This window comes from Aotus nancymaae, unplaced genomic scaffold (genome assembly GCF_030222135.1).
Source record: "Aotus nancymaae isolate 86718 unplaced genomic scaffold, 86718_ANA_hifiasm-v0.15.2.pri h1tg000051l, whole genome shotgun sequence".
NCBI lineage: Eukaryota > Metazoa > Chordata > Mammalia > Primates > Aotidae > Aotus > Aotus nancymaae.
In genome coordinates, this window is record NW_026988465.1 from 22,533,237 (window position 1) to 22,560,567 (window position 27,331).

General features: G+C 40.3%; 2 protein-coding genes across 3 annotated transcripts in view; one reads left to right on the forward strand and one right to left on the reverse strand.

The window, feature by feature from the left end:
• Nucleotides 1–2,758, forward strand: part of SLC17A4 (solute carrier family 17 member 4) — a 27,221-nt gene extending 24,463 nt beyond the window's left edge. For both annotated transcript variants that reach the window (XM_012458537.3, XM_012458538.3), the window contains one exon: nt 406–2,758. In XM_012458537.3, the coding sequence (XP_012313960.2) occupies nt 406–540 (135 nt within the window). In that variant the 3' untranslated portion in view covers nt 541–2,758. The remainder of the gene's footprint in view (nt 1–405) is intronic.
• SLC17A1 (solute carrier family 17 member 1) overlaps nt 1,605–27,331 on the reverse strand; it is a 57,983-nt gene continuing 32,256 nt past the window's right edge. The window contains exons 12-13 of the mRNA XM_012458539.3: nt 23,193–23,328; nt 1,605–3,547 (exon numbers count right to left, since the gene is read on the reverse strand). Coding sequence (XP_012313962.1) covers nt 23,194–23,328 — 135 coding nt within the window. The 3' untranslated portion in view covers nt 1,605–3,547; nt 23,193. The remainder of the gene's footprint in view (nt 3,548–23,192; nt 23,329–27,331) is intronic.

Below are 27,331 nucleotides of genomic sequence, written 5' to 3' on the forward strand. Positions count from 1 at the left end.
GAAACAGAAGGAAATCTATGAAAGTAAAATATATGATATATTGAATGGTAGCAAATGCTAAGAAAAGAGGAGAATGGAGCACATAAAAGGGGGTGGAATTTCTATTTTAATTATGGTGATCAAGGAAGGACTCACTGAAAAAGGAACATTTAAGCAAGGAGTGAAAGGAAGTGAAGGTGTAAGACAAATAGATTTCTGGGGGAGGTGCATTCCAGCCAAGGAAATACCCAGTGCTCTGGCCTCATGGCAGAAATGTACCTGAGTATTCCAGGACCAACCAGGAAGCCCATGGGAGTCAGAGTGGAGGTAGGGGAGGGAGCAATAGGACACAGAGCCAAAGCCTTTCTGAAGCAACAGGGACAAGAACTGGGTTAACATTAATAACTTGTAATTTTCTACCTACAGGATTCAGAGTTTGGTTGGAGAAATGTCTTCTTGCTTTCAGCTGCTGTTAACATATCGGGCCTGGCTTTCTACCTCATCTTCGGCCGAGCAGATGTGCAGGACTGGGCTAAAGAGCAGACAGTCACCCACCTCTGAGCAAACCGAGAGATGTGTTAGATCCTGGTGCTTTGTTGCTTATTGTTTTCCCTCACAGATATTTCCCTTTCATGCCTGCTTGACTGATAAGCCATTAGCCAGACCCTGACTATGTAATCCTAAAGATTTTACCATGCCTGGAGATTTTACAGGGGAAGAAAACAGGCTATTTAACTGTAAGCTACCAAAAGCATAGGTATGTTGAGATTTCTATGTGTTCTCCACTCTTCCACTGTTATCCTGGTAAAAGCATCAGGGCTGGGGACAATTTCTTCCCAAAGCAAAAGAGGAAGCCAGACCTTGGGACCGAGAACTGAGAATCACAAGGGTGTTGTGCCCAACATGCAGAAGACGAATCCTCTGAGCTGTCATCAAAAGAAAGCCCCAAACAACAGAAAGCATAGTGTTTTCCATTGTTGGTGAAAAATGTCAAGGAGGAAAGAACAATAATGGTTCCATCATGACAAGGAAAAAGAACGTGCCTGCAACTAATGGGAGTGAGACAGGGCACTTTAACTCTTTCAGATAGCTTGCATTCTGTGGATACCAGCTTTGGAATCAGAGTCGCTTCTGGAATATCTGTACTTCTAGAGTTAGCTTTTGGACAGTTACCGTCTTTCAGGCCATCTTCCTCTGTCCCACATCTACTTTTTGGCTTGGTGCAGATCTTTCTTTGACATCTTAGTGAATGGACATTGCCCAGTGTCTCTTCTAGCCCCTCCAACAGTTCTTCATGTGTCACTGCTGCTGGACACTGACACATGATGTCTGCCTTCATCCGCCCCTCTGACTATTGGAGTCCCACGCAGCATTCAGTAGGATTCAAGTCAATGTGGAACCATTCAACATTCACCTCCTTAACCTAAAATGTCTTCCAAAGATGTGTGTAAGACACACACTGCCTTGACCTCACACCAAATGTCTGGAGAGATGTGTGTAGTGCTTTTGTTAAAGCCCCTATATGGGCAGCATGGGGGATCATAAGATAGCAAAACCATTTCAACACTGAGTATTAATGCACACACACCTTGTGGGGATGGCAGAAATTAAAACCATACACAATATTAAACAGCAGATAACTTTAATCAAAGTATCAAACAAGTGAATATGTAATAACAACTGTAGAAATAATGAGTGGTTACATGGCTTATGAAAGTGGATGATAAGTGCACTAATCTGAGCGTAAGGGAGGACCACCCCTACAAAGTTTCAGCTGAGTTGGGATCTGAAGGACAATAGTTAACTGATGTGGGAGACTGAGGGGAGAACATTCTAGGAAGAAAGAACAGCATAAGCAAAAGTTTCATGGCAGGAGGGAGCAACCAGGTATGGCCAGAGTACAGCGAATAATGGAAGTATGGTTTGTGAGGAGGCTGTAGAAGAATTAAGGTCAGGCGCACACAGGATTCTGTGGGCTCAGTGAAGTGCATTGGTCTTTATTTTGAAATCAGTGGGAAGTATCCTGGTTTTCAAAGGCTACTCTTAATGAGAGATTAGGTTGAAGTAGGAGGTTACAGTGTAGTCTGGGATAGACGATGGCCCCTGGCATAAAGGGAATAGACATGGTGAGAGGTGAATGGATTATTTGATTTAGGGAATAAACCTGACAGACCTAATAATAAATGATAGAGTTGGGCTCAAAGAAGGAGTTCAAAACAAACATGTTTAAGATTGTGAGAAGGTCCTAGCAACACAGAAAAGTTGCATATGCACAAAAACACAAAGCATTAATGGAAAGTTCCTGAGAAGGTTGGGACAAGGAGGAATTTTGTGACCTGAAGCCCAGTTATGAAAATGATGAGAGATGGTGTGAGGACAGCTCCTGCCTTTTCACCCGACAGCCCAGTATCGTGTCTTCATCCACTAGTGTGAGATCCAGGGAGAGTCTTATTTTTATATCTTTCCTCCTACTTGAAAGGGAGGCAGTAAGTGGAGAAAGAAAAAGATCTGAAGTGCTCTTGTCAGACCAGAGGAGAGAGGCCCTGCATGTTTTCTGGCAGGACTATCACCACACTGTACCTCAGCTGCTTCATTTATCACAGTTTCCTCTACACATTCTGAATGGAAACTCCTAAAGCTCAGGAACCATGACATACATTATTTTGTAACATCTTTAACACAAAGAACAACAGTATCATATACAGTAAAAGCTATTGACACAGTATGAATCAATGAATGAACAGCTCCAGAGTGGTAGGAGAACTATTAGGGGAGAAATGGATAGGAAGAAAAAAGACCACATTTTTATTTAATTCCATTTGTTTTCTGAGCATCAAATCATCTAAACGTATGGATTATCTTTTTTATCTAAAATTAAGATGTTGAGAGATTGGGTCTGCTCCATATCATTTCTCCAGCAGTCATCAAGCCAACCCCAGGCTCTCATCAGTGACAATTAAGGTGCTGTCCACCAAGGCACAAGATCACTTGCTTGTTTCTGAGCCACTCCATGTCTGCATTTATCCTTCTCTTTTCCTTCTCTGGATCCTGTTCTTTCTTTCTGATCTGTCACTTTTAGCTATTTCTGAAAATGAGTTACATTTCTCCCTGGGCCCACCAGAGAAGGAGCTAACTTGTGCTGTTTCCTCTAAAATGGGCCATCCTTAAATTATGGAAATCTCCTAAAATTTTGCACTGGCTCACACATCTACAATGAGGAACACTAAAAGTTGAAAATTGTGGAAAAAGTCTTTCATGAAGTCTTAGAATAAAATTTTATCTTGTGTGTGTTTATTAGTTTAACAATCATTTATAAAGCAACTGATGCAGAGAGAAAGAGATAAACCACCACCCCCATTTAAAATTCAGATATGTTACATGTTACAAACAATACATGTTAAAAAACGATGCTCACAGGATATGTGGGAGTGTAAAACTGGCTCCTAGGACTCCTCCTACCACCTTCGTCCTGGTGCTGGTGACGGCCCCTCAGCCTCAGCTTCGTGTGCTGGTCCCTCTTCCCTTCAGTAAGAAGGTTGGTCCCAGGCTCCGCAAGTGCTCTTTCACACTAAGTTTTGTAAACAAAGAAAAAAATAGTACACACAAATGTCATTGGTGAGTCCTTGTACCCGGAGGACATAAGAAAGTTTTTCAGCATTTCAAAAAGATGTTCTGGTCTATTATATTTTTCTCAAGTTGTCTTCCTTGCCTAAGTGATAGGTTATCCTAGGCATTCTTTTACACATCTCCCCTCTGGATGTAAAAATAAATATGGCTATCTATGCAAGTTTATCATCCTTCCTTTTCCCTATTCTCAACAGTCTTTATGTAAAAGATCCAAACAATTCTAACATTTTGCTAGGTCCAGGCACATGGCATGAAACCATCCATCAGTTGCTCTATAGCTTTGTTGTATCCTGAGAACAAAACAAATCAAAACAAAGTGAAAAACACAGTGCATATCAGTGGGGTTTAACACTCAGGCAGTTTGATATTGCTGCTCTCCCTAATAAGGATATATTTCATCCAGTCATAATAAGGCATACCTTTTGTACTGTTACCAAATTCTTATTCTTTGTAAACCAACTTATTACTAAGAAAATGAAAATAAAGCCCTCCTTTGTGGTCCTGCACCCACCACACTTTTTTTTGGACCCTACCCAAAAGTGTCACCAGTCCTTTTAAAGAACAATTGCTGTCATCTGTGTTTACTGGGATAGTGGACTCTGGCAAGTTAGGCTGAAACTAGGCTTTACCTAGTTAGCAGGTGTCCAGATTAGCTCCTTCGATGTCATATTCTCCAAAACCTGAAAAGGGGGACTGGCCAAGGTTCTAAACTGGGGTGTCAATCCAGGGGCCTATCTAGAGTGACTCCAAGGCCACTGAATGCTTTAATTGGTTGACACAGAATAAAAAGACCTACAGGAGGTTAAAATACTGTCACAGTCCTGAAATTCTTTCTTGCTCATTGCCCATGTGGCTGTGATGGTGTCGGGAAAAACAGGCCTGTGAAGTGACTGAGTCTACTCACAGGTGCAAAGGTGGAGGGAACATTTCCTACTAGTCACGTGTCTATGCACTGTCTCTGCCTTCGAGGAATAGAACTGTATTGTCTATTTCTCTTTACAAACCCAAACACATTCATCTAAATCTGTTAAAATCTATTTACATAGTGAACAAATGTGAATCCTTCAAGACAATTCTTCAAGATGGATCTCAGGTGGCTAATTGGGCCTAAATTTAAAATAGAGCCAAGAAGCAATTTTCTGACCAGGTAGGAGTCACACACATACTCTCAATTCCCTGAAAATCTGCATCCAATCATATTTGGGACTTCCAGCATTCACCTGAACCAACCAATCGGCGCTCAGCAGCCTCAGTCAATCAATCAGGGTTCAGCTGTATTGACCAACCAGAACTCAGTTTTGCCAACCAATCAGAAATCAACTATGCTGACCAATCTCAACTAAATTTCTTTCAATCTTTTATTTACATAAATGAACCTGATTAAAAACGTAGGTGGGGCCAGACCTAGTGGCTCATCCCTATAATCCCTATAACACCAGCACTTTGGTAGGCCAAGGCAGGTGGATCACTTGAGGTGAGGAGTTAGAGACCAGTGTGGCCAATATGGTGAAACCCCTGTCTTTACTAAAAATACTACTAAAACTACTACTAAAAATACAAAAACTAGCCAAGCGTGGTGACAAGCGCTTGTAATCCCAGCTACTAGGGAGGCTGAGGCAGGAGAATCACTTGAACCCTGGAGGAGCAGGTTGCAGTGAGCCAAGATCGTGCGACTGCACTCCAGTCCGGGTGACAGAGCGAGTCTCTGTCTCCAAAACAAACAAACAAACAAACAAAAAACATGGGTGGGAGGGAACCTTTGCTATAAAAAACTGAGCCTGGCTTGGCGTGGTGGCTCAGTCTTAAATCTCGAAACTTTAAGAGACCTAGGTAGAGGACTGCTTGAGGCTGAGAGTTTGTGACCAACCTGGGAAACATAAAGATCCCATTTCTATATAAATAATATTAAAAAAATAGCAGGGCATGCTGGCGTGTGCCTAGTCCCAGCTACTCAGGAGGTTGAGGTGGGAGGATCACTTGAGCTCAGAAATTCAAGGCTGCAGTGAGCTGTGATGGTGCCACTGCACTCCAGCCTGGGCAACAGAACAAGACTGACTCAAAAACAAAACAAAACAGAAAACTGAGCCTTCCCTTGGTTCTTTGGAATCCACCTTCATTTTGTACCCTGGGTTTCCTCTCCACAGTTTGCAAACAATTCACCAGAATAAAGTCTCTTTCCTCCAAATTCGTATTCAGAAAACTGTTGTTCACATTCTTGGCATCAAAAGTGAGATTTGAAGCCCTGTCCTGAACCAAATCATGGGTGGGTGCTGGCAAGAGCCCCTTGAACTCAGTTGTCTTCTCAGTGGTGCCAGTGGGGAGGGAAGGGTTGGATACGTCCTCTCAAAAGACCTCCCATGCTTTGGTTGAAGTCTCAGAGACTTTATTCTTTCCCTGTAGGTCCCTCCATCCGGACTCCAGAGAGGACATTATTACCTGTTGGCCCCAGTTTGGAGGAGGGGAGCAGTTTCCTAGCCTTAGTAATTCCCTCTACCCAGACCCCAGATGGGACGTTCCCTTTTGGCCTCAAGTGTAGTGGGAGATCTTTCCAGTTTCAACCAGTTTCCTCCAACCAGACCCCTGAGAGGACATTCTCTCTCAGGGATTGGCTCCAGGTTGGCTCCAGGTTTGCTGGAGGCTTTTCAAGTTGCCTGCCTCTGACCATCCAACTCTAGAGACCTTCCCAACTGGCCCTGGGTTTTGTTGGGGGCCTTCCCATTAGGACTTGGTCTGTCTATAAGGTTTTGTGGGGACACAGGCACTAAGGGTAATGGAAGGGATGACTTCATCAGGTGAGTGCAATGGGTAGCCTGTGTTGTAAGTTTTCACCTGCTGAGACTCCAGATGGCTTTACAAGCAAAACTTATGGTCTGCTGAGTTGTAATTGGCTAGGTCTCTGAACAAAAATTACCCACGATAATCTTCAACTTTGCTGGGCCAAACGGGGCTCCTCTGAAATTCCAAAGCTTGCCTCTCTGTGCACACAAAGAAAATACTGAACCTCTCAGAGACATTGGGAAGCCTTTATCAGTTGGCACTTTGAAACTTGTAAACAGAATCAAGAGGCCACCATTGCCTCTCTTACAGAAAATAATTCCAAATTGAGTGATTGCCTTAATGAAATTGGAAAGCGAGATTAGTGCCCGCAAGACTGAGACTAAAGCTGCAAAAAATCCTCTGGAAACACCTTCTCCTGGGCCCTCTTTGCTGTTGTTCTGCCTGTCTTTTGCACCTTTTTTTTTTTTTTTTTTTTTTTTTGCCACCTCTGCTTTATCTTTCACTCTCTCCTTCCTCTTTTGCTTGTTCACCTGGTTGTCTGAAAAGTTAGAGTACTGGCCAACACTGGGGCTACTCTATCTATCCTTAGCCCTGGCATGCTGTCAATGTTCCCTTCCTGCAGCCCTGAATTCCTTCAGATGTTTGGGGTAGCCAACCAGCCTATCATAGTCTCTAAATCTTTGCCTATCCCCTTCCAACTAGGACCCTACCCTGGCAGTCATTGTTTATTTACTTGTCCCATTGGCCTCTCTAAAATTCCCAGGAAGAGACTTCTTAGAAACCTACTAGACCCATATTTCCTTCTCTCAAAAAAAGTAAATATGTTTGAGCTATCCTCATCTGGAGACTGCCACAGAAACAGCTTTTACCCAAATTCCCATCTATTTAGTTAACCTCACCAATGCTACCCATCCTGCTCTCCAAGAGGTACCTCAGAGTCTTAGGGCAAAATCCAAAACTGATGTTGGTCACATGCATTCAGCACCTCTGATCAAGATTCAGGTAAATAGTAATAAGCCCCTCTCCACCATTAAGCAATACACCCTGAATACAAGCCGAGGCCCAGGCTTGTATACAGACCAGAATGGACAACTTTACACAAAAGAAACTTGTCCCTTGCACCAGGCTTTGCAATACTCCTAGTCTCTCCATCTGTAAACCCAATGGTAGAGCACAGCAATCTTTCCAGGATCTTAGGGCTGTCAGTAACATAGTCATTCCTCAATACCCAGTAGTTCCTGACTTTCATACCTTACTCTCTAATGTTCCCCTGAAAGCCAATACTCTTCAGCTGCTGACCTTGCTAGTGCCTTCTTCAGTATACCTGTACATCCTGACAGCCAGTACCTTTCAGCTGTTGAACTTGTTAGTACCTTCTTCAGTATACCTGTACATCCTGACAGCCGGTACCTTTCAGCTGCTGACCTTGCTATGCCTTCTTCAGTATACCCTGTACATCCTGACAGCCAGTACCTTTCAGCTGTTGAACTTGCTAGTACCTTCTTCAGTATACCTGTATATCCTGACAGCCAGTACCTTTCAGCTGCTGACCTTGCTAGTGCCTTCTTCAGTATACCTGTACATCCTGACAGCCAGTACCTTTCAGCTGTTGACCTTGCTATGCCTTCTTCAGTATACCTGTACATCCTGACAGCCAGTATCTTTCCCATGGTTTTCCAAGTCTGTCAGTTTGATCATACCACTCTGTTATTACCTAAGACTAGCACTTGGTTTGACCACATTTTCTCTCTCTCTCGTCTGTAAATGGGTCTTTGAATTTTCTTAACCTCTCAGGAAATTGTGCTGCCACGAAGACTATGTTTTTGGCTCCAGTTACCATAGTTAAGAATTTTCCTATCCCTGTCTCAGGACATGAAAAAAATGCAGGCATTTGCTTTCTGGATCAAATCATTGCTCCCATCACAATTATTAAAACCCCTGGAAGCATTATGTTTGCCTTCCAGGCATAAAAGAGCTCTATCAATTATTGATTACTACCCTAATGACAACCCCTCAGATTATAAAAATGATAGTTGTAGACACTCTCAAGGAAGTGATTTACCTGGGAAGGTTAACCCTAGTGAAGGAGCTAGATTAGGAAGGTTTCTGGGATCATGGTTTGGACTAGGTTCTGCTTGGAATGAATATATAAAGAAAACCATTTCTTGACTGTTTACAGAATTGCCCACTCCTCTGCCTGAGGAATAAGGGCATAACAGGTCCTGAGACTCCCTTGCTTGTGTGGTCCTGGACAACCACAGTGCTTTAGCCTATCTTCTCACTGCGCAAGATGGTGTTTGGGCTGTCACTAATACTCATCTGCACCTGAACAAATACTTCCAGTCAGGCTGAATTAAAAACATCTAAGATCCTCAAATCTTTGAAAAGCACATCCCTATAAAGTCTACTGGCTGGACTGACTGGGTGAAATTTCCAATTTCTAGATCTTTTCAGCCAGCTTCCCTTAGGATAGGATCCCTTCTGTGTTCTACTCTACAAGTCTTAATGATCTTCCACATATTTGGGCTATACATTTGACTCTCCTTTAAAATTGTTCTAAAGTTGTTAAAACAGTTTTCTGTTTTAACAACTGTCTGCAAGAGACCTCCATCAGGATCATGTTTACCCAACATCCTTCATTTACATAAAGGAACTGGATGAGAACCTGAGCAGGAACATTTGCTATAAAACCAGAGCCTTTTTTTTGATCTCTGAAACCTATCTTAATTTTACACTGGAGGCTTCATTTCTCTGGTTTGCAAACTGTTCACTACAGAAAGTCTCTCTCCTCCAAATTGCTTTTAGAAAGCTTTTGTTCACAATACTATACAATGTAACACACAAATTTAAAAGAATTTATGACCACATATCTGTACCTCTTCATTCATATAACTTCTAACCAAGTGAGTTTTTATATCTTCATTATATAAACTACCGAATAGCCTTACTCCAGCACAATAGATCCTCTGACAACTACACAATCCACAAATTCTCATTTTCTGTAATGAAAGATGATCTTGTTCCCCTACCTCCAAACTATGGAAGACACATGAAGTGAAATGCTGAGAAACATAAGTAATGTACAGAATTACATCTCAGCCCCTCAGTGGGCACCAACTGCCAAAGCCAGTGTTCAACTCTGACCTTCCTCTTACTTGATATCTCAGAGGAATTTCACACTAGGCAGAACATGCTCCTTCTTGGTACAAGTTCTGCTACAAGCTTCCTGAGGGCTCCCACTTGTCTGGCTTTCTTCCGACCTTCCTGGTCACTTTTTTGCCTCCTTTTGTTTCCACCTTCTTTATCAGGTCCTTAAATGTCAGCGTGTCCTAGGGCTTGGTAACTGGGTCCTTCCTTCTGTGTATACACATTTTCCCTAGGTTATCTCAACTGCGTGCTGATAATCCCAAACTGTTTCTCTCTCCCTTGGACCTCTTTACTGTGTTCAGATTTGTATGGCTATCTATGGGATGTTTTCATGGGTTTTCTAAAAGCATCTCCAATTTAACGTGGACAAAATCCTACCCCATCCTCCTCCCTGTCAAGTCTTCTAATCTCAGTAATAAACACTCTTTAGTTGCTAAAGCCAAAATCTAGGTCCTATCCTTGTTTCTTCTCTTTCTGCATAGTTTACAATCTCTTTGCCTTGCCTGGTCTGTTCTGCCTCCAGAACTCATCTGAATCTGGCTGCTTCTCACCATCTCCTCTGCCTCCATCCTAGTCCACACTGTCAACAGCCTCTGAAACAGCCTCTGTCCTGGTCTCCCTGCCTCCACTCTTGCTTCCTTAAAGTCCTTTCTCTAGAAGGTGGCAAGAATGATCTTTATAAATAATTGATCAGGAAAGTCACTCTTCTCAAAAGTATCCAATGGGTTTGATTATAAACAGAATTGAATTCAAACCAAGCTTTTGCCGTGACTTGCAAGCACTGCATTAACCTCTTAACCTTAACCACTTACACATTTCATCTCTCTTTATGCACGAGATTCCAAATACCCTGCCCTCCATTCTCCCTCTTAGGCATACTGAGCTTACTCCCATCCCACATTACTTTCCCTGGTTATTTTTTATGCTTGGAACACTCTTTCCCAGAGTATTCAAATTCATAGCCCCTAGATTAAGAATCCCTGCTTTGTAATATTCATTCAGACAGTAGAGAATATATTTAAGTACTTTTACAGGTGCTGGGATAGAGCAGTGAGAGTTGGGTTCAAGTGAGAGCAAATTTCTCCCTGTAGGTGACATTTGGGTTGAGACTTCAGTGAAGAGAAAGAGAGGCACATTATTATTAGTATTATTTTTGTTGTTTTGTTTTTTGAGACGGAGTTTCGCTCTTGTTACCCAGGCTGGAGTGCAATGGCGCGATCTCGGCTCACCGCAACCTCCGCCTCCTGGGTTCAGGCAATTCTCCTGCCTCAGCCTCCTGAGTAGCTGGGATTACAGGCACACGCCACCATGCCCAGCTAATTTTTTGTATTTTTAGTAGAGACGGGGTTTCACCATGTTGACCAGGATGTTCTCGATCTCTTGACCTCGTGATCCACCCACCTCAGCCTCCCAAAGTGCTGGGATTATAGGCGCACATTATTTTTTATGCTTGGAATACTCACTGACCTCCAGCAAAAACAGCTCTCCTGAACACGCTCTATCATGCTACCCTATTTCGTGTTCTTTTATCAGTGTCTGCTTAAATATGTATGTTTAAATTATTCTGTTTAAATATAGCTATTTGCTTCCCCCCGCCAAAATGTGAAGCTCTTTTAGCCACTTAAGTCCTGACGATGTTGCTCACTGTTCTGTCTCAGGATCTACAAAAGTGCTTAAATATGTTTATTTACCATCTGAATGAATATTAGAAAGCAGGGATTCTTAATCTAGGGTCTGTAAATTTACATAGAAAAAATTACATCTTTCTTTCCTTAACATCTGTCTAAAATTTAACATTTCCTTTCATTATGAATGTAGGCAACACACCACAGCAGTGATAGTACTTTGATAACAATAAAAATCACAGGTATTTTCCTCTGACATTACAAGTATGAACCATGAAAGAACAAATCCTTCAAGATGGATGCTGATTGGCTAACTGGTCCTAAATTCAAAATAGAGCCAAGCAGTCATTTGCTGACTAGAGGTCACACATGTACTATGAGTTCTCATAATACCCACACACCTTCTTAACTTTGGGATGTTCATAGCTGCCTGTTTGTTTATGTGGCTGAACCAACAAACAGATGGTGGCCTGCGTTGATCAATCAGAACTGAGCAAGTATCATCCTCTCAGAACGAAGCAAGTCTGAATCCTGCATTTGCATAAATGAACCTGAGTGGGAACCTGGGCAGGAACTTTCTTTATACACCATAAACTCTCCTTTTGTTCTTTGGACTGCACCTTAAATCTGCCTCTCTCTCATTCACAAACTGTCCACTGGAATAGTCTCTTTCTTCTAAATTTCTTTTCAGAGAACTTTTATTCACACAATTATTACTAATATCTCAAAATGCTTTGTATTGTTCAATATTATTTTAAAACTAAAGCACTAATTAAAAAGCTTATGTTATCATAAACATGCGTTTTAGTATCTTGATAACTATTTCAACATAATTAGTCTCCTTTAGAATCCTCTGCATTATATGCTGAGTTGTGTCCATTACACAAAAGAGATTGAGAAGCCTGCTGTAAGGGAACTAACACAGGCAGAATGCAAGCCCCTTTATACAACTATTGTCCCTGGGATCCACTAAAATAAATTTAAAGTAGCAAGAATAGAATATTATAAAACCTAGAAAACTACCTCATACCCATATCAACAAGGACTATTTGCTATAATAAATTCAAAACACTGAGGGCCAAAGGAAAGGGTGACATTGGAAATCTACTCACAGCTGCCTACTAAACTCACAAACTCGGTACATTGAGAGGGAAGAGAGAGGTGAAAACAGAAGTTCCAGGGCTGTGAAGCGACTTCCTCCTGGGTGAGGCTGGGTAGGAGGCAGGGCATCTGGGAACCAATGGATCTTTTCAATCTTGGTGCCTCAGGCATATTGGCAATGGCTTCAAGGCTACAGGAGAAACACAAGGCCATAAATCTGCCTTTTCTTATTTTCTTCCAACTTCTAAAATTAAATGGCAAAGTTGTAAGGTAACCAACTTTGCAGCAATGTGTCAGTTTGAGAGTGACAGATAAAATATTGCTGATTCCACGAACAGGCATGAATGGCTGACAGCCCTGAGGATGCGGGTTGTTGAAGAAACAACCATCAGTACAGCAAGACAAACAGCACTATGGCACTGTTTATACTAGTGTTCCCAGAGCCCCTCTGTCGCCTAGCCTAATATCTAAAATGCAAGTTTAAAACTTCCACTGCCAGCCTGATGGAAAGATGCCAAGGGCAATCAGGTAAACAGAAAGGAGAATGGAGGAAATTCTTCCCACATCATGTTTGGGAATTACAGGCTTACATAGAATTGGCCTAGAACCAAGGAAAAATATTAGAAAAATTGAATGTGTTTGATATTTTGAAAGCCGGGCGGGGGGGGGGGGGTGGAAGCAGGAAAGGAATACAGCATTTAGGTGAAAAAAATGAATACATTTTCAAAGAAGATTTAGAGAGCATAATCACAATGAAAATTTAAAATATTCTACAAACCCAAATTACTAGAAGCAGGCAAGCAGGCAGGGGGAGAAAAGTACCAAAAAGATAAGAAGGATTTTTTTTTTTTTTTTGGAGACGGAGTTTCGCTCTTGTTACCCAGGCTGGAGTGCGATGGCGCGATCTCGGCTCACCGCAACCTCCGCCTCCTGGGTTCAGGCAATTCTCTTGCCTCAGCCTCCTGAGTAGCTGGGATTACAGGCATGCGCCACCATGCCCAGCTAATTTTTTGTATTTTTAGTAGAGACGGGGTTTCACCATGTTGACCAGGATGTTCTCGATCTCTTGACCTCGTGATCCACCTGCCTCGGCCTCCCAAAGTGCTGGGATTACAGGCGTGAGCCACCGCGCCCGGCCGGATTTTGTTTTTTTTTTTTGAGATGGAGTCTCACTCCGTCACCAGGCGCCAGGCTGGAGTGCAGTGGCGCGACCTCGGCTCACTGCAACCTCCGCCTCCCGGGTTCAAGCAATTCTCCTGCCTCAGTCTCCCGAAGAAGGATTTTTTAAGGGAACAGAATATAAGATGCCAGGAAATGAAGTATATTTGTAATGACAATAAACACAGTTGAATTAAAGTCATCTATACAAAGGAGACAGCTCTCAAAGTGGGTGAAATAATTGAATCCAGCTATATACACTCTGCAGGAAAAAACATTAAATAAAATGACTCAAGAAGGTTGAATTTAAATGCTATGCAAAAGTATTCCAGGGAATCTAAAATAAGCACACACCCACACCCACAATTTAAGGTTGCCATATCAATATCAGAAAGTATATTAAAAGTAAAAATTATGAAATGGAAAGGACTCATAAATTTATAAAGTCAAAAGTAAGTTTCAAATTAAGATATACTCGTCAAAATCTTTTTGAAATTATAACATCAGAATATAGTATTCAATAGTTACTGCCAAAGCAGACATAAAAAGAAAAATGGATGGAAACAATAATGAAAAACTTTGGTATAACTTTTAGGATTTAATAGGTCAAATATATAACAACAAATAAGATTTATGGAATCTGAATAAAGTAAGGTGATTGTTCCCATAGCTGTGCCCTTCTCTGTGCCTTGGAAATAGAGGATAAACTTTTACTAATGCCTATGGGATATTTCCTAGTGCTATTATATGCTTATTTGTAAAGAAAATCTCAGTCATTTCTACATTAAAATATTCAGATTAGCTTTTGTATTTTTAAACTGCTGGTTATACTCCATTCACTTAAACAAAAAGTATTAACTAAGGCTGCATTGACAAATGTGGTTAATTCCCTATCCAGCTTTTTGCCATTTCTAAATCAATCTTGAGCTATGCTTGCATCTTGGCAAATTTTTTTGAGTATGCCATTATGGAAACTTTTAGTACTTGCAATATGAAGTCAATATAATACTGACTCAATTTCATTTTTGAGTGACACTGTCAATATTCCTCCTTTAGCTGGGTGTGGTGGTGCATGCCTATAGTCCCAGCTACTTGGGAGGCTGAGGCATGAGGATCACTTGAGCCTAGGGAGTTGAGGCTACAGTAAGCTATAATTGCACCACTGTACTCCAGCCTAGGAAACAGAGTGAGATCCTATTTTTTTAAAATAAGTTTCCTTCAGACATCATTTGGATCATTTCTTCCAATAAATTTGCTAACTGGCTATTTTCATTTAAGGTGAAAAATTAATTTATTAATAAATTTTCCAGGAAACTAACTGAATTCATTATTGTTTCTATAGTTTTCCAGGCAACCCATGTGGATTTTCTAAGTAAACAATCATATAATCCTCTCATAATGGTAATTTTACCTTCTTTAGCCGTGTATATTTTCTCCATTTCCTTGTCCCTCAGCCCCTCCTTCTTAAATAAGAACCTCATTGCTTATTGCACAGAGAAGATGCCAACCTATACACTAACCCATCACATACACAACACTGCCTTCTCTCTGCCAGTGTGGATAAGCTCTAGGTTCCTACCCAAGGCCAGCTATAGCTGTGGTGATTGAATTTCATCCCCTCCAGATGATTCAAGTACTTTTTAATTCTGTCCTTGTGCCTTCTCTCCTACATTGTGGAACTTCATTATTGAATTACACCATCACCTTATATGCTATTGCATCTATCTTCTGAAACAAACAAAAACCAAATAAACAAAACCCTCCTTGGTTCTACATCCCTCTACAGCTACCACACCATTTCTCTGATTTCCTTTATAGGAATGTCTATCCTGGCTGTCTAAATTTCCTCAGCCTGTATTCATTCTCTCTCTCTCTCTCCATGCTATAAAATAAAACTCAGAGACACAGAAACTTGCACAAATGTTTGGCTCAATGAATTATTATAGGATAAATGTTTGTAATCACTAGCCTGGACATGAAAAACAGAATATTGCTAGGATTTCAGAAGTTCTTCCAATGGTCTCTCCCTGCCCCTAAATGTAACAACTACCGTGACATTTATAATAATCTCTTTAATGTATACCATTAGAGTGTTTCACTTCAACACTTAAAATTTTGTCATTTAAGTTCTTTCTAAAGTAGAGCATCCACTTCTAGCCCCTATTTTTTATATGTAATTTATTAAAGAATGTTAGATATAGTGAACCCCAAGTTTCTCCTCAAAGAATCGGTACGTCTGTATGTTCAGGTCTCTTACTCTTTCTCTATTTTAAAGTTTAACTTCCTCGTAGTTTCAGTAAACAACCTTCTCCACCAGTTCTAATCAGTAGTTCATATCTGTTCCTCCAGTCCCCTGCCCCAGTCCTGACTCATCCCAGTCACCTGCTTTGACCCCCGCTTACCTGCCCCTAACCGTCCTTCCCGCCAAACTACCCACCCCGCCACTCCAGCTGGTACCCGGCTCCATTTAAAATAGCCAATCAGAATTAGACTAGCTTGTGCGGTCTAACCCTAGCCAATAGGGGAACGACACAGCAGAAGGGGCCCATCGTGCCTAAATACCCGTTCCCCTCCTAGTTCAGGTGTGAGCCCGCCATTGCTCCATCTGTGAGCCGCACCCTTCTGTAGAAGTAAATTGCCTTGTTGAGGAAATTTGTATTCGAGTGCTACTTCTTTTGCAGCATCGAAAATTCTATTTCTAACAATCTCGGTGGGCCGTTCGGGGACCCCATTCCCCTCCGCGGGTAGTCTCTCGTCCTCTCTCCTGAGAGGGGCATCCCCGCGGCCTCACTACGGCGGCCTCAGGAGTAAAAAGTCAGGACTGACCGGGTGCGAGGAATACGCCAGTACTCTCAGCAACGCGGAAACCGGCCGGCGACCTGAGGTAAAGGATCCTCAGCAAATCTGTGCACAGGCCAAGAAAGAAAATACCCGAGAGCTAGCAAAGTATTTCCTTGATTGTCGGGACAGACCAAGGTAAGAGAAGCCACGGGGCGAGGGGGTGATTCCTTGGTTGGGACAGACCAAGGTAAGAGAAGCCGTGAGGGCGCTGTGAAGTATTCCTTGGTTGGGGTGTCTGTGGGGTTAAAACAACAGCAACAACAAAAGGTGAGACATTTCCGGTAAGGGAAATCCAGCTTCACCCCAAAATGAGAAACACCCCAAGTAGGGCAAGGGATAAAAAGGATAAATCTAGCAACAACAATATTCCCCCAGGCCTATTGTTAAACTATTAGAAGAATAATGAAGGGACCAAAAACAAACGAAAGCAGCTGCTGTCCCAGACCCTTCTCCTATCCTTTTTGTTCCCCTCCTCATAACCCCGCCTCTTGGGAATCATCCCAAGAGCACTCACTACCAGCCCGAGTACCCTTCCCTAGAAGAACTTCAACAGATAGAGCAGTATAAAAATATATATATATTCAGAACTTCCCTTTCCCCTCTTCTCAGGAAAAGAAAGAGGTATGATCCGTAGAGCTGCTATAGGAGCTAGGAACATGAATACCCACCTGGCCAAAACATTCCTACAGCAGATCAAAAATTTCCTGCCCAAGACACCTGGTGGGACAATAGAAATGCAGCCCACCGAGAAAACATGCAGGAAAATATGCTGGTATAGGTCTGGAGGATCCTCTTCATTTTGTCGTTAACCATTAGCCAAATATTAAGAAATTACAAAAAATAGAGAACTAGGAAGATAAACCTGTAAAAGACCTGAAAGAAAGAGAGAAAAAAGAAATCCTAGGGGAGAAAGACTAACAGAGGGAACAGAGGAAGTCAGAGAGAGAGAGAGAAAGGAAGAGATAGAAGTAGTAAAGAGAAAGCAGTGTGCCCTATTCTTTCAAAAGCCAGGATAAACTTAAAACCTATAATTGGTAATTGAAGGTCTTCTCCCTGATTTGCTTCTTAAACCCTATTGTTCCCAATCTTTACACTATTACAATCACCAGTAGTTTGCAGTAATAGGTTTAAAAGATGCCTTCAGGGCTTGTCCCTTGGCAGAGGACAGCTGGGACCTATTTGCCTTTGAGTGAGACGACCCTCACTCAGGTGGAAAATAGCAATACCAATGGACAGTCTTACCCCAAGGATTTGCGGACTCTAAGCCTATAGATAAGACTCTAATGCCCTAAAAATAAAGTCCTTATGCAAAAAGCTCACACAAGACAGGCTAAACCCCCTTATTTGGCAATGACCAGAAGGAAAGGTTTCCTCCTTAAGCAGCCATTTCGTCTTTTTGTCAGTGTAAAGAAGGGCGTAGACTTAGAAATACTTGCTTAAAGGCGTAGAGGCCACTGACAACCAGTAGCCCTCCTATCAAAAATCCTTAACCTAGTAACCGGATGGCCCAAATGCTTTAGGGGACATGCTTATTTATGAAGTTTGCTAAAAGTTAACAGTGTAACATGTATTATCCTAACTACTAATCTTGTGGCCTTAGGCAGCCTAGTCCACTGACATGAAAGAAGTTTGCTTTGGAAAAGAACGGTTATCATCTTTGTCAAAAAAAAAAAAAAAAAAAAGAATTTATGTAAAAAGAGTCTTAAATGGTAAATTCTTGTCCTGAAAGAAAATAACTGGCTGTTTAAAGAAAGGGATGTTTACAAGTCAGAAAGTTGAAGATTGTTTGTGAAAGTCATGAAAAAGTTATAAAAAGGAATTAATGCAAGAAATACTGTACACTTTAAAAGTAATTAGGCCTCCTGAGTATAAAACTATTGAAGAAACGGTTTATGTGCAAGGTGTGTAAGGAAAGTAAAATATACTTTTGGTAAAAGAATTATAAGGAGGCATAGAATGTGGATTTGTACCTTCATTTAAAAAAAAGTAAACAAAGACTGTGTTTTGGAGAAATGCCAGATACAGGTGATGGGGAGGAAGGCAGCAAACCACACTGCCACGTGTGTACCTATGCAATCATCTTACATGTTCTTCACATGTACCCCAAAACCTAAAATGCAATTAAAAAGAAAAGATGAAAGCTTTGACCTTGCAGAGGCAGGCAAAGGGCTCTAAACAGAGCCTGCTCTCCAGTGTCTAGAAGAGGTTACCATTCGGTCACAATGCTCTTTCCCATGCCTTGCCCCCACCAACGCCCACATCTACCTCTCAAATATCTTATTCTTATTGCTCTGATTTATGGCAATGATAAAACAGTAAAAATAATACTGATTCAAAGATAATAAGCTTGAAAACACACACACACAAAGATTATGTTTTGAAGATTTAAGCAAGTTTTAAAATGTTAATTATAAAGGAAATTCTGTGCGTAAACATATTGGCTAATGTTAAGGGGATATTATCCAGTTTTTCTGTGAACTAGACCTTAAAATAAAAGCACAACAGTATTTTGTTTGTGTTTTTTAAAAAGCACTAAGCTGCTCTTTAACAAAAATTATACAGCGTTAAAAAGAGTATATAAATATCTTACCTTATGGTCAGACATTATATTTGGATAAATATGTCCACAAGGTTTTTTTAAAATTAAGTTTAACTTTAATAGAACACTAATATAAAGGTGAAACTTACCTGGTATAAAATCATACGGGAAGCATTGTCAAATATAAAATGGTGTTTGGCTTTCTTTTGTCTAAAATCTTATAAAAATAGGTGCTAAAGAGAATTCAGAAGGAAAATGCCTATTGCCAGACCAGAGAAAAATGTTATCCAAACTCCTTATGAGTGGAATCTCCTTCCAACTGTACCCATTGGGGTCTCAAGCCATGTGTGATGTGGTCCTCAGAGTTTATGGGTACATATAAATTTATACCCTGGTTAAACAAGTTACAGACAGTTGCTTAGTATGTAAGAAAACTAATAAACTATAAAAGATTACCCCTCCGAGGAAGGAATCCAGGCTTAAGGCCATTCCAAATTACCCACATTAATTACATAAAGATGCCCCCAGTTGATTGTCTAAAGTATTTGTTGATTCAGATAATAGGACTCATTTTACTGCACGTGTCATTGGGGAGTTAGCCCAAGTACTGGATATAACATGGGAATATCGTACTCCCTGGCACACACCTTCATTATGTGCCATAGCTGACCCAGAGTTAGAACCTAAGCAACACCATCTTAAACCCTGCACTCTGCAAGCACCAAGGAAAATAGTTTTTCCAAAAATAAGTTGTAACTCCTGCCCCGTTCCCTTTGTGATAAGTGTTTGCTGCCCCGTTTTCCTTGCAATAACTGCTGACCTTGGCTTCTGTGGAAAAATAGCTAGCTTGCTCTGCATAGCGCTGATTGCAAAAAAAGAACCCCGTGCCCCACCAGAATGTGGGTTTTCTGCTTAAAACCCTTGCTCCCCCTGAGCTCGGGGCCACGGGTTGGAGAGACACTAGTCCTCCATAGTTGCCGGCAATAAATGACCCTTTGAATTGGCTTACTTTGGTCTCAGTGGTGATTCTGTACTCGCCAGGTTACAACAATTAGGGAAAGTAGGAAGACCTATTACCATGTTGAGTCCGAACTGCTCCACAAAAAGACACTCTACTACTGATCTCCCTACATTTGAAACACAAAAATCAGTTGATATACTTGGTTTATCTTCCACTTTCCCTTCCCTCAGAACTAAAGGTCTTTTAGTGCAGGTGCCACCCCTGGAATTTCCAGCACACCAGCATTAGCCTGGGGACCATGTCCTTGTCAAAATATGGAGAGAAGGAAAAGCTCAAATCGGCCTAGGAAGGACCTTACCTGTTGTTCCTAATTACTGAGACCGCAGTCTGGACAGCAGAGAAAGGATGGACTAATCACACCCAAGTAAAAAGGCGCCGCCCCCACCTCCTTCCCACCCCTGCCCCCGGAGTCATGGGCCATAGTCCCAGGGGAGAACCTACCAAACTAAAGCTAAGAAAAGTTTAAGACCTTTAATATGTTCTATTACTCTTTCTTCTTTCCTTGAAACTATTGCTGACCATCTAATTATTAATGTAACCAAGTCAATTTTGCTTCAAGCTATTACATTTGTTGCTTGCATTGTTATACCCTGTGGGGACTTGCCAAGTCAAAGACAGCCCTTCACTTCAGAAAAATACCTCTGTCCTCCCAGGCTCTACTCAGACTGGACATTATTGAATTGGGACCATTTAGTCTGGGAAAATGTTGATGAAGACCCCAGTGTAAACCGTGAGTCTTGCCCCCTTGATACAGAGCTTTTATGCTGTAGTTGGTCCAACGTCCTGTGGACCACTAAACAGCAAGAATGGACAGCCTCAACTAGTACTTGCAGTTTCTTAAAACCATATATTCATTTTACTACAGGACTTACCCCTCCCCATTGTCAGACAGATTACCATCTCTGCTCTCCAGAGTTCTTCCCCTTCACTAAGTCATTTCTATGGTATAGGAGCAGAAGACTCAGGGAAGGACCCCATAGAATCCTTTAAAATGTGCTTTATTGCCTCCTCACCTCCTGCACCCCTTTCTCCCTCTCCTAAGTTTTCCGGTAACCAAACATTCTCTCACCATCTACCCAAGGATAAAACCAAAGTAGTTGTAGAGGTTAAAGATTTAAAACAAACTATAGCAATTGAAACAGGTATCAGGATGCAAATGCTTGGCTGGAATGGATTAGATATTCTGTTCGCAAGCTGTTACGCTTGTGTGACAGGCAGGCTAGATAACCAGATTGTCCCGTTTCCACTGGGTGTTCCTCTCACTAACCGGGCATGAGCTGTATGGTACCTCTCTTCCAGAACCCCACAGGCTGGGTCATGCAAGACTCTTTCACTGCTGTTCCCTGAGGTTAAGAGCCCTGCGGATCAGCCCCTGAGGATCATCTGGCCTCCAGCCCCTGCTGTTAACTTCACCTCGTGCCTTTCACGGCAGGGGAAAAAGTTGGCATTCCTTGAAGACTTAACAGGGTGCAGTAAAGCCAAGCCTTTTCAAGAGCTTACCAATCAATCTGCCCTTGTTAATCCCCAAGCAAATGTGTGGTAGTACTGCAGGGGAGTATTGCTGGGTACTCTGCCAAGTAATTAGAGCAGCACCCGTACTCTACTCCAATTGGCTATCCCTTTCACCCTAGCATTATGTCAACATGTTAAAAAAAAGAAAGAAAAAAGAAAAAAATCATAGAAAAAAAGAAGTGCCCCACATGGGTCCTTTAACCCCCATGTTTATATAAACACTATTGGAATTACCGAATAAATTTAAAACCCAAAATCAAATAGCTGCAGGATTTGTCAATATTTTCATAGATGACAATTAATAAAAATTTAAATAAAATAAATTACATCTATTACGATCAGCAGCAGTACATTAATTATACCAGGGATGCTGTTAAAGGGATAGCAGAACAACTAAGCCAAGACATGTAAAGGAAGTTAGAAGAGAAAAAAACAAAACTAAAAATTCAAGACAGGGGATTGTTAGATATTGTGAACCCCAAGTTTCCTTTCAAGGAATCAGTATGTCAGTGTGTTCAGCTCTTTTATTCTTTAATTCTCTATTTTAAAGTTTAACTTCCTTGTAGTTTCAGTAAACAACCTTTTCCACCCGTTCTAATTAGTGGTTCACATCGGTTATCCCAGTACCATGCCCTGGTCCTGACTCATCCCAGTCACCTGCTTTGACCCCTACTTACCTGCTCTGACCTGCTTGTAACTGTCCTTCCTGCCAAACTATCCACCCCACCACTCCGGCTGGTACCCCTGCTCCCTTTAATAGCCAATTGGAATTAGACTAGACAGTGCGGTTGAACCCTAGCCAACAGGGGAATGACACTGCTGTAGGGGGAACCTCCATCAGGCATAATAAGTACCCCTTCCCCTCCTTGTCCAGGTGTGAGATTGCCATTGTTCCATCTGTGAGCCACACCCTTCTATAGAAGTAAATTGCTTTGCTGAGGAAATTTATATTGGAGTGCTACATCTTTTGTGGCATTGAAAATTCTACTTATAACAAAGAACCTGAGCCTTTTGACCTATAAAATCTCCTGCAGTTTAGATTTGCTAATGATACACTTGGATTTAGTTCAACATATTCTCTGTTCTCTGTATTTCTTTCAAAACAGTAGCTATATACAAGGCTTGATGAAATTCAGTTTGATTAGCAAGACATTAGTGGTGGTATGTTCTTTCATCAGAAGGTAACTAACGGCCATTGATATTCAACACCTAGATCTCTTAATTTATTGAGGGTTACAAAATAGGGATATTCCACATCTATCAATTCTTATTTATGCATTAGCTAAAATTATTCTACAAAGAGACGTTTCTGCTACCATTTATTTACCACTGATCGAGTTTACATAAGAAAAGCACAGTATCATGCCTTCAACACACCTTAATGGACTCTTTGTTGCCATGATTCATTTGAAAATCATTTTAGTCAGAGTCACCTTTAAAGTTTCTCTTGCCTAACCCATTTGTAAATTTTTAGACCTTATATAATTTAACACCTTGATATTATAGCACTTGCCAAAGGTCCTTGCTCCTAACTTTTTTCACTTCAAGACTCCATTTTACAACTGTTCTTCCTACTTCATTGAAGGCCTTTCCCAGTCTTTCTTGTAAACTTCTCTTTCTGTTCCTCACCTTTTAATGTTAAAGAGGCCCAGCATCCCAAATTTATATCTCTAGCCTCAGCATCCCCCAAGAGTCCCACAGCCATATCCATCAGGATATCTAATATTCTCAGGCTTAACATGGTTTCCTCTTCTCCTCCAAACCTGTACCCCTTATTCCTCCCCATCTGAGGAGTCATCCTTAACTCCTCTTTCTCCCATATTCCTGGTTTGAAAAAATTACCTTTAATCTGATCACTTCTCACCTCAGAGACGTGTGTGTTGTTTTTCTTTAGCCCAGTCCTGAATTTCTGCTTCACCAACTATAAGGTAGAAAATTAGGCCAATCACATTAATGGCTGCCATCAAGATGAAGGTTTTAAACCAGGCAGATTCTGGATCCTGAGGAATTAAAATTCAAAGTAATTGTAAATTATTGCTCTTGGTTTTTTGTTTTATAACATTTAAAAGGTAATATTAAAAATAATATAGGCTCAAATCACTTAACAAATATGGAAAAACACTTATAAGTAGCTAAAAAAGTCATTTTACTCTATAAAAATACTGTTTTATCTTTCTACTATGTACATGTTATCTAAAATTCTATATCAGATATTAAATTTAATATACTCATTTTTTATAGTTCATAATTAACTGATTTTTTCCATTTTGATCTATTATTTCAAAGTTTTCTGCATCTTTCCAAGGTATCTTATGTAGCCAACATATTGTTGTATCATATAAGCATATATAGATAGGTAGGTAGAGAAAGAGTGTCTTTGTATTTTAACTGGCAAATTTAACCTATTTTCATCTATTGTAATGATTATTTTGTCAAGATTTATTACTCCCATATTTCATATTTTTCATTACAATGCTTTATTGTTTTTAAATTTTGGATTGACTTTGGAGAGAATGAGTTTTCTACTGATTTATAAAACTTATCTATATTGCTCTTTAAACATTATTCTTCAGATGTATTCTCAAATTGAAATACCTATCTTGATAGGTAGATTAAAAATATAGCTATAGAGATTTAAAGACACATAAATAAATATATCTATTTATATTGAACATTATAAATAGAAGTATAAATTTTATCAATTTTTTTTTTATAATAGGTCTAATATTTGGCAGGCTCTCATTTCCTTTTGGTCCTGTTTTCTGTCTCCATGCCTATCCCCATGCAAATAAACAGTTCCTATTTAGATAATTCTTTTATTTTATTTTCTTTTTTTTTTTGTTGAGCTGGAGCTTCGCTTTTGTTGCCCAGGCTGGAGTGCAATGGTGCGATCTCAGCTCACCTCCGCCTCCCGGGTTCAAGTGATTTCTCCTGCCTCAGCCTCCTGCGTAGCTGGGATTACAGGCATGCACCACCATGCCCAGCTAATTTTTGTATTTTTAGCAGAGACTGTGTTTCTCCATGTTGGTCAGGCTGGTCTTGAACTCTCAAACTCAGGTGATCTGCCCTCCTTGGCCTCCCAAAGGGCTGGAATTACAGGTTTGAGCCACCGTGCCCGACTCTTTATTTTTGAGACAAGGTCTCATTCTGTCTTCCTGCCTAGAGTTCAATGACACAATCATGGTTCATTGCAGCCTCGAACTCACAGGCTTAGGGGATCTTTCCACCTCAGCTCCTAGGTGGGACAAGAGGCACGTGCCACCATGTGCAGCTAATTTTTTTTTCTTTGTGGAGATGAGTTTTTGCCATGTTGTCCAGGCTGGTCTCGAACTCCTGGGCTCAAGCAATCCACACACCTCAGTCTCCCAAAGTGCTGGGATTACAGGCGTGAGCCACTGCATCCGGCCCTATTTTGGGATTTCTTTAAAACTTTTTATTATTGAATATTATAGGTAGACTTTCTCTTTTTCTCTTTTATCCTTGATTTTAAGATAACAAAAATATAATTAACATAATTAATACTATTATTTTCCACTCATTTTCTGATTACATCTCCTATTTTTTTTTAAACTTCTCTAAATAGTTTATTTATTTTCCTCTGAAGTGTGAGACATTGTGTGGCTTTGTATCTTTGAGAATAGTTTTCTTATGCCATTGTCGTCTTGCATCCTTGCATCTTGTGTTACTGAGAATTCTTGAATGTTGCCTCAATAAGACTATTTTATTTATTTTTATTTTTATTTTTGAAACAGAATCTCACTCTGTTGCCCAGGCTGGAGTGCAGTGGTGCAGTCTCAGCTCACTGCAACCTCTGCCTCCTGGGTTCAAGTGATTCTCCTGCCTCAGCCTCCTGAGTAGCTGGGACTACAGGCCTGTGCCACCACGTCTGGCTAATTTTTTTGTATTTTTAGTAGAGACAGGGTTTCACTATGTTGTCCAGGCTGGTGTTGAACTCCTGACCTCAGGTGATTCACCTACTTCAGCCTCCCGAAGTGCTAGGATTACAGATGTGGACCATGCACCCGACCTGTTCTCATTATTTTCAAATAAATTTGGGACTATTTTAAACACTGCTACTATAAGAGGATTGTCAGAAAAATAGGATGTTTGGTTAAATTTGAATTTCAGATAAACAGTGAGTAATTTGGTAATATGTCCCATGCATTTTTGGTAACGAAGCAAAGTCTTGTATTATTCCTTATCTGAAAGTCAAATCTAACTGGGCACTCTTCGTCTTGTTTTTTTTTTTTTTTTTTTTTCTTTTGCAAAAACTGGCAATCTCATACTATAAACATTTTTTTGTGTATGTTTCTCAATGTAGATACATTCATTTGTCTTGGAGTGGAATTACTTACTGAATCATAAAGATTGCATAACCTAAGCTTTCCTAGGTAATATCTATTCTCAGAAGTTAGAATATAATAACTTGGTTATTTATATGTGTTGCAAATATCTTTTCAAACTTGATGATTATTCTATTGTTGGTATATTTTGAGGAACAGAAGTTCTTAATTTCAGTGCAGTCAAATTTATCACTATTGTCTTGTTCCTTATGTTAGTACTTTAAGTGTCCTGTTTAAGAAAGAATTCTCTCTGTTAGATCATGAAAATGTTCTTCTGTATTATATTCTAGAAACTTTATATTTTGCCTACAATTTTTAGATGTACAATCCACCTCTACTTCACATTTTAGTATGTTGTGAGATAAGTTAAATTTATTTTTCTTCATAATGATATTCCTTTAACCCAGTACTATTTTATAAGCCCTTTGTTTATGACAAAGATGGCATTGTTCTGTCATAAATTAAATGTCCATATATATGGGATCTTTCTACACTCTTTCTTTAGTTCTACAGGTCTACTTATGCCAATAAGATAAAGTATTAATTTTCACAGCTTTGTAATGTATCTTAATATTAGGTAGAACAAATATTCCAATTTTTCTTCTTCAAGATTCTCTTGGTTATTCTTGGCCCTTTGTGAACACATGTCAATTATATAAAAGCCAATTTCCACAAAGTAACTTAGGGTTTTGATTGGGATTTCAATGAATCTACAGCTCGTTCAGGGGAATGAGGAGATATTTTATAATTTTGAGTCTTTTAGTATGTAAAAATGGCATCTCCCTCCATTTACTTAGATTTTTAAAAAATATATTTCAAGTCTATCTCTCTTATGGTTTTCTTTGTGGAGATCATACACATCATTCATTAAATTTATTCCTAGATATATGATTTTTATTATGATGTTAAAAAGATTTCCTTTTTAAAATTTTTATTTTCACAATCTTTATGCAGGCATTTAGAAAACAGTGTATATTTATAGATTTACTCTATATCTGACACAATTCCAAAACCTACTTATTAATTCTTATAAATAGTCTTAGTCTTCTGATTTTTTTGAATGCCACCTATAAAAATACTAATAATATTTCTTTTTCATATTTCTGTGCCTTATTTTACTCACTAGGACATAGTAAAAAGTTTAATATTAATAAATAGTGGGGGCCAGGCGCGGTGGCTCACGCCTGTAATCCTAGCACTTTGGGAGGCCGAGGCGGGTGGATCACGAGGTTAAGAGATTGAGACCATCCTGATCAACATGGTGAAACCCCGTCTCTACTAAAAATACAAAAAAATTAGCTGGGCATGGTGGCGCGTGCCTGTAATCCCAGCTACTCAGGAGGCTGAGGCAGGAGAATTGCCTGAACCCAGGAGGCGGAGGTTGCGGTGAGCCGAGATTCTGCCATTGCACTCCAGCCTGGGTAACAAGAGCGAAACTCTGTCTCAAAAAAAAATGCTCTTCATTTTTTTCTGCATCTCTAATATTCTTTCTTTAAGCCTAAAATCATTTTTAAATGCCCATTAATGAATTTAATTCCCAGTTTTTGTTGTCTTGAAGCATGTTGTCTTGCCTTTTGGCAAATATTGTCACTGTTTACAAATTTAAGTTGGTAGTTATTTCACTAAGCATACCAAAGATGTAATTTTATTGTGTTCTGTC